Source organism: Schistocerca nitens, chromosome 2, assembly GCF_023898315.1.
Source record: "Schistocerca nitens isolate TAMUIC-IGC-003100 chromosome 2, iqSchNite1.1, whole genome shotgun sequence".
Classification (NCBI taxonomy): Eukaryota; Metazoa; Arthropoda; class Insecta; order Orthoptera; family Acrididae; genus Schistocerca; species Schistocerca nitens.
Window position 1 is genome coordinate 1,005,476,909 of NC_064615.1, and position 13,920 is coordinate 1,005,490,828.

At 38.5% G+C, this 13,920-nt stretch overlaps 1 protein-coding gene across 3 annotated transcripts in view; it reads right to left on the reverse strand.

The window, feature by feature from the left end:
• LOC126237357 (serine/threonine-protein kinase mig-15) overlaps window positions 1-13,920 on the reverse strand; it is a 325,139-nt gene that overhangs the window by 152,848 nt on the left and 158,371 nt on the right. For all 3 annotated transcript variants that reach the window (XM_049947425.1, XM_049947424.1, XM_049947423.1), the window contains exons 9-10: window positions 7,254-7,381; window positions 4,774-4,894 (exon numbers count right to left, since the gene is read on the reverse strand). In XM_049947425.1, the coding sequence (XP_049803382.1) occupies window positions 4,774-4,894; window positions 7,254-7,381 (249 nt within the window). The remainder of the gene's footprint in view (window positions 1-4,773; window positions 4,895-7,253; window positions 7,382-13,920) is intronic.

Genomic DNA, 13,920 nt, shown 5'->3' on the forward strand with positions numbered 1-13,920 from the left:
AAAGAACGGTATAAGGTGGGGAAGAATTGTGTAAACCAACACAGTAGGTGACTGCAATAAAATGTTGTTCTACTATGTTCATTATTGTCTGTTATTACTCACTATGTTATGCCTATTACTTTACAGGTGTTTTGTGATTTTTCTTTTGAGAAATCTGTGAGTACATAGGTACAAACTGTCAGTGACTGACACAATTTTCTACTTCTTATCGCCCATGCTTTCCAACATATAAACTGCTTTTGAAGTGCCAAAATGTAATAGAACAAATAAAGTGTCTACAAGATGCCTACTATACAAAGTACTTGCGGTGAGACAGCCACAATTCCTAAAATTCCAACCCATGGCTCTGGCATACTGATGAGCACCACAGTCCTGGGTCCATAGATAAACCATGAAAATCTGCTGCTTTACACCACACACAAACAGACCTGGTCTGCAGGGAGATCGCTGAGACTAGATCCGATGGGCAGGGTCTGCACATTAGTGGGAACCGAACATCTTCAGATCAGCAGGCACGATCCATTACATATACTCGCAGAAATGACCTGCGGTTTTGGCCTGTTGTGGAAATTCACTTGTGTAGCCAGCTATTCATGAGTCAAAGACAACATGTTGATGAAACAAGACCACAGTGATCAATCCATGCAAGAGATAATTTGATCAAATACTCTAAGAATCAATGATAATGAGGATAGGTAGCAACTCACCATAAAGATGATTGCTGAGCCACAGACAGGCATGTAGAAAAGCACACAATCACTCAGACACGACTCATGCACACACGACCGCCATCTCCGGCCGCTATGTCTACAGCCTCTGAGAATCAGGTCCAAACAAGCCACTTCTCATGCCTCCCTGCCTCTTGTCGGCAGCTGCCAGGATAGTGGCAAGAAGTAGTGGCAGCACTGACTGCAAGCTAGGGGTGCGGTAGGAAGGGGAGAAGCAGTAGTAATGAGGGAGTAGGGAAGTGGTGCATGTACTCAGCTGCACCTAGCCAACGATGATGCCTGACACCTCAGTAAACAAACAATTTGATCTACTGAGACAAAAACAAGAATTTTCCAGTTTTTTTCCAAATTACCCTGATGTGTTTGACATTCCCTGATTTCCAGAAACTGTGGAAACCCTGCTACTCAACATGCAGTAATCGGGACATCTTAATGTCACAAGTAATCACGAAGAGCCTGGACAAGTTACTTGAGAATATCCCTCTGTGCAATTCATATGTAAATCAGTAACACATTATTAGAAGGTGCAGGAGGATCACAATGAAGTTTCTGAGCATTTGTATCCCGGGTGTGCTGAATGTGCACTACATTATGCAAACATGCAAGCCAGCCTAGAAGTATAGAAGGTTTACTTATTCATCACATTTTGCCTGCCACTGTCACACTGAAACAGCAAGTTTGAGGCTGTCTAAAAATACTGGCAGTACACTGGCCTCTAAAACCTCCTTGCTGTAGCAGTTGCTAAGACTGTCCGCAAAAAGCATGAGTTGACATCTTATGTTGTATCTAACAGTATCCACACTGTCGCTCTGTATTTATCTGCAGTGTTGTTCAACAATGGAGGCTGTCAGATGGTGGCTATTATAGTGTATCTAATGAGTAAGCAGCCAGATGTTGATACATGCTTCTCGTACTTTGGACATGCTGAATACTGTTCACTGTATATGACCTCTTCCAAACCACAAGCCAAAATGTCTAAGTATGACAATTTTCTGAAGACCAATTACTATGTGCATGCAGGTCTCCTGGCAGTTAATTTCACATTTTTGTGTCATTTCACAGTTTCTCACTGAACCTGTCTGCCCACATAAAAGGGCACTGCTTATTCTGTATTATGTCAACTCTGTGCAGTGGTTGGTTACTGGTATATTGTTCTACATATTATGAGTTTTAGCTCATTTAAGCCACTCTTTCTAGGTGTTACAATTTTCACGAACATTACTCTCCACACACCATTTTATTCTAATTTAATTATATTTTATATAAGCTTTTATGTGTGAGTGGGGACTTCATTAGGAAGATAATTATTAATTTTCAAACAAAGATCGTCGCAGAAATTCACAAGATATTAACCCTTTCACTGCACATTTACTCTCAGCGGCTCCCGCCCTGTGCGCATTATTTTCACCCGGTGCGTATATATACAACTGCAGCAGTCTACTGTTATTATTGAGAGAAAAATGAGACACAAAATCCAGTATTGTCGGTGTAAATCATTTCCTTTTTTTTCTTCAAATCTTTGTTCTGAAAGTCTTATTTTGTTCAAAAAAGGTACTTTATTAGGAGAAAAAAAATACAAAACATATTACATTAGTAATACTTCAAAGTGTGATACCCCTCGAAACAAAAATTCAAACATAAATGCACATTACATTTTACTTCGTTTATCCTGTTTTGCACATACAATACACCTTCTCTGGGCGGCCTTCTTCTTTGAAGTTCCTGGGATTAGCGAGATAAAGTGGCGCTCGGTTAGGCATAAGGGATTGTCACCATCAGCCGATCTCCTTCCACGACGTCCCTCTGTTTGCGGTTGGTGGTGAATCTCTAGGATCTCCTTGATAAGTTTCTGTTGAAAATCAGGTACTGAAATATTTCGTCCCGTTTGAGTTTTATATAATGCATGCGCATTGAGCAGAGACAGATCCACCAAATGAAAAAATACTTTTTTATACCATTTTACAGTTTTTCGTACACATTCTACTAAACTTAGCATCATGTCGCTCCTGTTGACGACACCCATATTTTCAGTGTAGCTTACGATGCAAGCTGGTTTTGTTTTTCGTTCATTCGTGGTTCTGTCAATTTTGTCAGTCACTGTAATTTCGCTTGTACGAAGAGTTGAAAGCATCCTCACTTCTCGCTTGTCCTGCCACTTCAGAGCAAGAAGTTTATCTGTTGACAAATTTGATCTCACCTTTCCTAAGTTTTTTTTATAAAGCAGGCATGCCTTTGCGATTTGTTCTCACAGTTCCACAGGCATTAGTCACTCTGTCATGCAAATAAGAAAATAACGTTGGGCTAGTGTACCAATTGTCAACATACAATGTGTGACCTTTACCAAGGTAACGTTCAAGTAAAGTGAGAAAAATACTTCCAGGTATTCCAACATTTACACCAAAGTCAGTTTCTTTTTTTACATCCGTTGCTGCACCCACATAAATAATAAAGTCAAGAATATAACCAGTTTCACAATCACATAATACAAAAATTTTTACACCAAATCTGTGGCATTTAGAAGGAATGTACTGCTTGAAGAAGAGACGACCTTTGAAGAGAACTAAACTTTCGTCAATGCGCAAATTTTTAAAATGATAGAAAGCACCTGGAAATACTTTTCTTAAGTGATCCACAATTCGACGTAATTTCCAGATTTTGTCATCTCCAGGGTCCTTACTGTTATCAGCAAAATGTAACATTCTAAGTAACAGAAGATATCTATCTCTCGACATGATTTGTGTAAACATTGGAGTAGACAGTAACTGATCATTGGTCCAATAACTGTTTATTTCATTTTTTCTCACTTGAGCCATCAGAAAATTTACAGCAAGGAAACAGTAAACTTCATCTCTGTTTTTGTGTTTTTCCAACGTCGCAGTCTTGATTTTTCACTGGCATCATTGCAAAGGTGGTCATAATATAAATTACATTGCTCAGCTATGTAGCTCACAATTTCTTGGCTAAAAAGAACTTGAAGCAGTCGTATACAGTACATAAAGCATCTAAATTCATGACTTTGCAACCAGAACCACTGTTATTGAAATTATACACTTTAGGGTCCAAATCAGAATCTTTCCATCTAAAATCAACTGTTTTGTGTCTCTTAGGAGACTTTTCAGGCATACGCTCAGGCTCTTCTTCGGAATCGGAGAAAGAATCGACGATAACATCAAAATCTGGATCTTCATTTACTGGTTCAACGTTTATTGGTTCACAAATATTTTTTTATATTTGTGGTGACAGATTTATCTGCCAGCTCGTCGTCGTCATTATCTGTCCACCCATAATCAGCTGGATTGGGCATGATGATGTCCTCGTCGTTACTTTGGTTTAGAATACTCAGCAGCTCATCGTCTGTAAACGGATGGTAACATCGCGTCATTTTATTTGGTAATGCGGAAACGGCCGCACACAAACTAGGTAATATAACAATACGAATGAACTCAGCAGAAAGAGAATTCAGCATTCAATAGTCGTTCAGTTATTTCCTAGTATTCCAACAATTAAACTGCATACTTGCGCAACAATTACCTCCGACTCGCTGGCCCGATTGTCGGCATTATACGTAACTATACGACTGCAGCAGGGAACTGCTGTAACTATTTTTTACAGCAAATAGTATATATACATCTGGAGCACTGAAACGATTAGCGTATATTTACATCTGGAGCAGTGAAAGGGTTAAACACATAATAAAAGTCACCAAAAAACACAACTCGTCTTTGAATAGAAGGATATGCGTCAAATTTCAACAATTTAACTGGTTGCACTTAATCTTTCTGCCTGAAGGTTCTTTACATTTGTGCAAGTTGAACCCTAATGGGAGGAAAAAAACTTCCTGGTTAATGTTTTGAAAATAGATTTATACTCTTTGCCCAAACAAAATTGTCACTATTCCCTGTAAAAGAGTGATACTATCTCTCTTTTTTTCTGGAATTTATAGTGATATTAGAAGCATGACCGTTATCCACACTGACAAAGAGTTATTAACAGATGAAAGTATTAATTTACAGACTAAAACATATTATGGAAGTAATAATATTACCAATTAATCTCTGGGGAATTGGTGGTCTTGCAGGAGGACCAGGTTCTGGAATTTCCTCCCTCTCATTTTTTCTACTGTGCTTTGATTCCTTGGATTCATTCTGAGTTAATGTCCTACCCTCCTAAACATAAACAAATAAAAACAAAATTTGGCCTTAACAATAAATCACAAACACAAAAAGTCACCATAATTATTTGTGTAATACATAGTACGAGAGGTATTCAAAAGAAAAGGTACAAAACGCTGTGAGTATAATAGAAGTTTTTATTCAGAAGTAATCAATAGAGGCCTGAGCTTAACTACCCCACTGTTTAACAAGCTGAAGGATTCCAAGCTCCCAGAATTACTGAAGCTATGACAGGACGCAATTCTTCACTTTGTCCTTCAGTTTGTTGCCTTAGCTGAAGCACTTCCCTTTGAGATGTTTTTTTTTAGCAGACCAAACACATGAAAGTTGCAGGATGACATGTCTTGGCTGTAAGGTGGATGCTTAAAGTTCCTCCCAATTTAACTTGGCCATTACATTTTGTGTGACCTCAAAGTCGCATGGATGAATGTTGTCACGGTACAGGATCACCCCCTCCATGATCAGCCCAGGCCATTTGCTCATGATGGACTTGCACAGACTACTGAGTGTCTCACAATACGTCACTGTTACTGGTTTTTCTGTGTTCGAGGAATTTGGTGAGTATCAGACGTTGGACCTTGCAAAAGACAGAGAGCAGCATCTTTCCCACTGAAGGCCAATGAATTTTTTAGTGGAAGGTGATGACATTAGATTCACATCCCTACATTTATTACTATGTAATCAAGGAGGAACATGTGCAAATTTCAACTGGTTGGTTCTTACGATGCTTTGTACCTTCTCATTTGCACACCCCTTATACAATTCTAACAAAGCAAAAGTTACAAAATTTTTAATTATTTCAATGTTTTACACATCATAATTGTCATCTCTCACTATGAAGCCGAATGAACCAACTTTAAAAATTACAGATACATATCTCTCTCTCTCTCTCTCTCTCTCTCTCTCTCTCTCTCTCTCTCTCTCTCACACACACACACACACACACACACACACACACACATACATTATTACACGTTCAGAAATTCTCCCATGGAGCAGGAAGGGGCTGTCATGCAGATATGATTTCAATTTTTCTCGAAAGTTGCTTTTATTATCTACAAAACTCTTTGCATTACTGGGTTATTGGACAAATACTTTTCGAATGATGGATACTGACAGTAATTTCTCCTTCTAGTATTATATTTATGAATGTACTGTTTCCGAACTGTGATTTACTGTTGAGAATAAACTTCATATGGGGAGTCAGTATACTGTGCAGCTGTTGTTGGTATTCCCAATTGTCAAAAGAGCTTTTTACAAAAAGTTTTGGAGGGGGCACCACATATTGTCGTTCTTAGACAGTTCTGTGCAAAATATACTTTCTCCGTCAATGAAGAGTTGACACAAAATATGAAGCCCTAAGACACTAGTGAATGACAATAGGAAAAGTAAGTGACTTTTTGCTATTTTCATCTCCTAAGTCAGCTATCACATGTAATGCAAAAGTTGCACGTCACTTTAAGATCATCTGTAACAAATGTCTCCCAATTCAGATTCTTATAACAGTATTATGAAAAGGATAGATTGCTACTCATCATGTAAAGCAGTCATTGAGTCGCTGAAAGGTACAACACAGAGACTACTATACATTTAAGTTTTTGGCCAAAATGCCGTCTTCTGAAAGCAGAAATCACACACACAAAAGCACAACCCTCACACACATGATCACCATCTCTGTCCGATGCAGGCAGTATGTAAGTGTGTGTGTGTGTGTGTGTGTGTGTGTGTGTGTGTGTGTGTGTGTGTGTTTTCTTCTTCAGAAGAAGACCATTAGGCCAAAAACTTAAAACGTATAGCAGTCTTTTTGCAGTGCCTGTCAGACTCAACTGCCCCTGTATATATATCATTTTCACAATATTGTTATTCCATCCTGGACTTCCAGTTTCTTAATTCAGATTCTTATCATCTTAAACATCTAAGAATTTTCATTTATTGGTTTGCTATTGTGCATTATTTCTAATACTGTGATCAGTTCTTGTGCAGTACAGAATTGCAGGTTTGTGTTTTATTCACATTCAATGGAAGACCATTTAGAGAGAATAAATTACTAATTTTCTATGAAATAAATGAAATAATATTTGTAGTTTCAAGCACTGAGGTTCTCCATTAGGACTGATTGTAATACTTGCATCATCAGCAAACAGAACTATGTCTACTTCTTAAATATAACAAGAGCAAGGGCAAATGCAGATCTGAACCCTATCAAATTCTGAATAAGCTGTTTTATTGCATACACTCTCTCAGTTTCCTAATGCAACACTCTGCATCCTTTTAGTTTGACAGAATGAAAACCAAGCTCAAGCAAAATCTCTCATACCATAAAATTTGATTAACATACTGTTTAAGTAATGACCTGAATTTGTGCAAAGTTCCTACGAAGTGTATCGCCTCCTGGAGCCTGAACAATGGAGGATGGTTCACCTGCTGTTGCTGGTTCTTCTTCTTCATTTTCAGAACCGCTATAATGGTAGTCCTCACGTTCTGCAACAGGAAGAGCAAAACTGGTCATATTTAACATGATAAACACTTGCATTAACTACACTGAAATAATGCAACAACTGATGTGCCATCTTTGAAGCATCAGTATAAAAGGTATCGATCTTTCTGATTACTGTTACCGACGCTCAGTTCTGGCACCTTTGTCTCTCTGATGTCATGAGGCAGCTATCAAGCAGGCTAGAAGACTAATACAAAAGGCATGACTGAGAAAAACTGAGAAACAAACTGAAATGTTCTTTTTGAGCTTCATTATATGACTGATCCTGAACATTGGTGTAATTTGGTTCATTTATGTTTCAGGTATCAGCAGCATGTGCAGCTGCCCACAGTGTGGCCTCAGCTGCCAGAAACTGCAGTCAGGTGTGTGTGAGTTACATCTGTGTGAGTATATGTGTGTATGTTGTCTATTTTTGACAAAGGTCTCATTGGGTGAAAGGTCATTTTCCGACATTCTTTTTGTCATGCCTCAGCACCTCCGCTACATGGTGAGTAACCACTATCCTTTTCATAATATTGTTACATTCCATCCTGGATTTTCTATTGTTTGATTCTGTTAGAAATCAATATGTTTGTTATTAATTCATATTAGATTTCACGTGTTTTTTAGCACCCACTGTTAACATGAAACCAGAAAACCAAAAACTATGGGCTAGTGCAGCACCTACTATGGTGATACATACCATTCCAAAGGGCTGATTTCTATCCCTATGCCTTCTTATTTATGGATGATACATCTAAAAGGTTGGGAAATAATGTATTAAATGTAAAGGTAAAAATATTGAGCGGGGTTGTCATTTCTATTTTCAGGGGACATCCTCTGTCGAGGAATGGCACGCAACATGGAACAGCGACTGCAGTAACTTCACAAGAAGAAATGCCTGCTCGGATGCAAACAGAGAATTCCCAGGGATCACTCACCTGCCTTGAAGATGCACAGAATTCCTAAGATTGTATGTACATGAACAACTGTCAATTAAGCTGTGAGAAAAAAAAGAAATGTTCTTTTTGAGATTCATTCAATGACTGACCCTGATCACTGACAGAAAGTCTTGATACAATTTGTTTGATATATATTTATTTGGTAGAGATCAGATACGTGGTGTAACAACTTTTAAATAGCAACACCAATACAGACAGACCAGAAGTCCAAAAAAGAGCCACAGGACATTACAGTCAAGAATTAAAAGTAAGAAGAACTAAATTAATACCTTTCGTATTGACATACAAAACAACTGTTAAAGTAGAGTGTAAAGAACAGGTTTAGATATATGTTACATGGTGGACAAAATCCCCGTTACTATCAGTAACAGGCAGAGCATGGAAGTTTAAACAGTGCTGAAATGTGCACTATGAGTGGTCCGGTGCTGAAGACTGCTGGGCCCTGTCTATGTTGACTGTTACTTCACAGCAAGGCCTCACAGATGAAGCATGTATCTTATGTAATAGTGGCGTTTCAAGGTGTTTTCTGTATTTTAGGAGGTTAAGTGTGATAACTATGACAATGTTTAAAACTTCATTTGCACATAATTTTGGGGAGAGAAAAGTGAGACTTGATTAACTTCTTGTGCTTCTGTGAAAGTGATCTCCTAGAATAAAAGCACTGAATTACAGTACATTATCAACTGTGAAAATTATAGCGGACTGAAGATAAGCTAGGCACAGGGCAGCACCGACAGAGTACCTCATTCTGACCACAGAGAATAAGATAATTTCTGAATTGCCTGCTTGGGGGCAGCAGAGTCATTCCCCAAGTTCCAAAAGGAGCCATAATGTAACACCATTACGAGAAAGACGTAAAATCTGCACTCACTGTCAGCAGACAATTTTTATGTCAGCTGCAACCAATAAGAATTAAGATCAACTATAGCAGACAACTCATTATTAACTATTAGTTGCTGTCTTCCATGAGACAGGGAAAATTGTAAGCACAACTCTAAAAAGTTAAGATGAGGAGGAGAGAATAAGTAACAAGTTAAAGCTATGAGTTGGAGCAAGTCAACACGAGCCCCATAAAATGCTGGGAACACACCATACTTATCCAATTATAAGAAGAGGTTTTTTCCCAAATTCGACATTCAAAAAAAATATGAGGTCATCTTATACTCACCAATTACACTATTGCTGCTGAGGTGAACCTTTTTACATTGTTCAATAAATTAATATAAGTTGTCTTACATTTACATGAAACTGTGGCTATTGAGGTTTCACACACATTTATTCTGAACAATCCCGAAGTTAGCAAACAATGCTTGCAATCAAATAGGCTCAAGATTTCCCGAGACGTCGAAGCACTCGATACAGTGTCAACATTGCTCGGACAATCAAATCACATTTGAACTTGCAGTGCTAGTGCAAGGGATACACAAGAAACTATGTACTAGTGACTACAACATTATCATGCTCTGCTTAAAAACTGACAATTTTGTGAAATACTGGAGGAAATAACATCAAATTCTATCAACTTACAAATTTTCACTCTATTTGAACAGGTGTGCGATGACAGTTCTCGTACATATGGATACTGTATGCATACATTTATGCTGCTTTTTAAGTAAAGGTAATTCAAAGGTGAAAATCTCGTCCATAAAAAACCATTACTTTATTCTGAACCCAAATCAATAGATTATTTGTTCACAAGAAACTATAATGATCTGCAAAGTAGGTTGCAAATGTGGAGATAGTTCGAACTGACATAACTACACCTTCCGTTCGAAAATTGGATTGAGTAGTGACCGCGATCTTTTATTTATGTATCAGTTGCTGTTGTTACATATGACCAGCTCCCTGGAATATACTGCCGTCCACATTTCACTGTTGTTGAAGCACAGCACTACAGAACTCTGGACAGGGCACAGTGACACTAGCTTGGCTGCGAACAAGGATGAATGTGGGGAGGGGATTGGTGAGCGAGCAAAAATTATATTGAGTTGCCAACTATGGGAATGCATACTGCGTACTTTGGCTTTTTATGAACATCTAATGAAGAGAGTCATTCAATTTTATGTTACTTTAACCTGTTGTTGAAATGTTTTAGTGGTTCCTATGCAATCGGATGTGCACACAATGCTCATGCTTTGTCTATGGAGGATGTAGATATTTTCTGTCGAATTCACTTACAAATCTACATTTACTGCTGGTTTAAATGGCCATGCCAATAGTACTCGTTCTTATAATTTCGTCAGTGTGATCAGATAAAAGGGCCAACCTTTAACAATGAAAACTGTCAATGAAGTGTGACACAGTTCGTGCAGGCTACTGGAAGTATGATGAGGTATGGCAAGTTATAGAATGAGTGCAGAAGGTCAAGGCTTTTCAGTCTTTATCGCAATTCATAATCATTTTCCTTGCTCATCCAATTGCAATGCGTAGGTATAGTGCCTGGATAAAGCACGATTCACATTCCTGCCAAACTGCTTGTTTTACTGTACTTCTGGCAATGTATCCATAAAAGAAAAGGAAGCACTGACCTTGGTCACACATCTATATATACACACTATGAATTACTGTGAAGTTTGTAGGAGGGGGTACTTTTTGTCACACAATAAATTGAGGTATTTCCCATTCCATTCACTGATGAATAGTGGGACAAACAACCAATTTCATGCCTCTGTGCAAGCTGTTACTTGCTTAATTTTATCAGCATGGGATAGGTATATAGAAGACCGAAGAATATTTGCGAAGTCCCTCAGTACAATTTGTGCTTATCTGGACATATTGTGTCGTGTATGTCATATAAGGACATTACATATTATGCTACGAGACCAAGACACTGCTGTGTTCGATTATATTTTTATTACAATACAACTGTTTCAGCATGATTACTATCTTCAGTTCGTATCAGGTGATCTTGATATCGCTACAATATTGTTGCCAATACTGCATAAGTTTGCTCCTTTGATGTTACTGGAGCTATAGATGTGTTAAACTTTAGCTGGAGCAATTATTTCTGTAGTTGTCAAATTACGAAAGTTTATTTCATAATTACGTTACTCGGCAGCTGTATTGAGAACTGAGTCGCTTACTAAGACACCGATATCATATGGATATCAAGACTACTTGATATAACCTAGAGACAGCAATCATGCCGATATAGACCTACTGTAATAAAAATATTATTGAACACAGCAGAATCTTGGTCTCATAGCATAATATATTATGTTCTGCTCAGTACATTCTCATGAGATGTACAGCATCTTTCTTACAGTGTCTGCCAGATGTTGCAATATTTCTATTTGATTCAAAAAATGGTTCAAATGGCTCTGAGCACTATGGGACTGAACTGCTGTGGTCATAAGTCCCCTAGAACTTAGAACTACTTAAACCTAACTAACCTAAGGACATCCATGCCCGAAGCAGGATTCGAACCTGTGACCGTAGCGGTCGTGCGGTTCCAGACTGTAGCGCCTAGAATCGCTCGGCCACTCCGGCCAGCTCTATTCGATTCCCTCACCTGTTACATGGCCCTGTGACCAATCACGCCACCTTTCTTTGTATATGTCTGATGTCCTCTGTTGGTCTGATTGAATCTGGGCCACATATACTTGAGCAACATTCAGGTGTATGCTATATATGTGTTTTGTATGCAATTTCTTTTGTAGACAAACTGCAGTTTTCCAGTACCCCATCATTTGATTTACCCAAAGTTGATACTATGTGATAATTCAGCTTCATAACTCTACACAATGTTACTCCCATAATTTATACAACACGAATGATTCAGGTGTCACTCATCAATCTTGTAATCCAAGGACAACATACTTTCACATTTCATAAAATAAAAAACTTCCTTGCTCTATGACAATAGCAAACAACCAGTCTTTGCAGCAGGCTGAAATTTTATCTAGACCTAACTGGTGGTAACTGCAAATTTTTCCAGTTTCATTTCATCATACATGACAGCATCACCAGCAGAATGTCTTAAGAGGGAGAGTCATACTAACCACTAAGCCATGGCAGACCTTCTTAGGCTGCATCCTACGCAAGTGTCGGAAGCGACTGACAACAAGTGATGTTCGGATATGCTACACTCCAGCAACAACCAGCAACACTGCAATGATCTCCTGTTACCAGACATCTACTAGAGCCTACCAGCTATTTCTATAAAATGGCGCCTGTAAACCATAGAATATTGTACTGCTCGAGAGCAATGCAACAAAATTAGTTTTACTTAGAAAAATAAGGCGATAACGGAGTGCTGTGCACGAAATTTATGAAGTGAGAAATCTTCATGGAGAATTTCGTAACTTATATCATCATCAGCTACGAAGACTGCCAAACAAATTCCTTGAATATATATAGATGAGCAGAGAGATGTTCGGCTATCTCACCAATAAATTAAACACAAATATTTCTTACATGATCAGTAACTCTCAACAGCCGGTACTAACCGTAAATACTGATGAATGAGTACTGTTACAGAGCACATTTCCCTGGTGTAAAGGTAGCATCTTAGGCTAGCAATCAGGATAATTGTTTCATAGCGGGTTCGACCTCGGCTACTGCTAATATTTTAACTGATCTGGCTCAAATCCTGTCACTAATTCTGTATACTAAGTTTTATCTATAATGTTTACACTGCATTTCGAAGTACAGGGTGATTATAATTAAAGTTAAACTTTCAAAATACTGTGGAAATAACACCACTGGTCAGAATGATGTCAAATTGCAATGGAATTTTATCAGAGTAGGGGGGGAAATATATGGCAGAAGAAAAAAAAATAGTATCAAAATTGACCAATAGATGGCACTGTGTGTGTCAGAATATGTAAATAAAAATACCTGTCATGCGCACGACCCATTGAAGTTGGTATAAACATGCCGTGTACGCGGCTTTTCCTCTTTTCGCGTCTGCAACATTTGCCATGGCTGTCTTAATGCTGGATCGCACTCTCCTTGTACAGCTGTATAACAATAATGATGACTGTGCACATGTTGCTTTGCAGAAGTTCCGGACACTGAAGGGTTTGAAAAAAGGTGTTGGTCCAATGACTGCTATGGATCTGGAGAAAATGATTCGGAAATTTGAAAAGACGGGTTGTTTTGGTGTGCAACCTGGTAGAGGGAGAAAACGAATTGATTCGACATGTGGAAGCAGTGGCCACAGCAATGCAGGAGGAGACAAGTCGTGGTGTGCAAACATGTAGTGCTTGGAGAATTGCCCATAAGCATGGGGCATAAAATCCTACGAAACATCCTTCTTTGCTATCCATTCAAAAGGAATCATGTGCACGAGTTGCTTCCTGTTGACCTCCCCCAGCAAGAGAGACCTTTGATTTAGAATTTCTTGCTCACATGGAAGTGGACAATGATTGGCCCTGGAAGATTTTGTGGACAGATGAAGTCCACTTCCATCTGAGAGGATATGTCAATACACTGAATTGTCGAATATGGGCAACGGAAAATCCACACGCATATCAACCAGTACCACTTCATCCTAAAAAGATCACTGTGTGGTGCAGGTTTACAGCATAATTTATCATAGGCCCATATATTTTTAGAAGACACAGGTGCTTCCTGTCCTG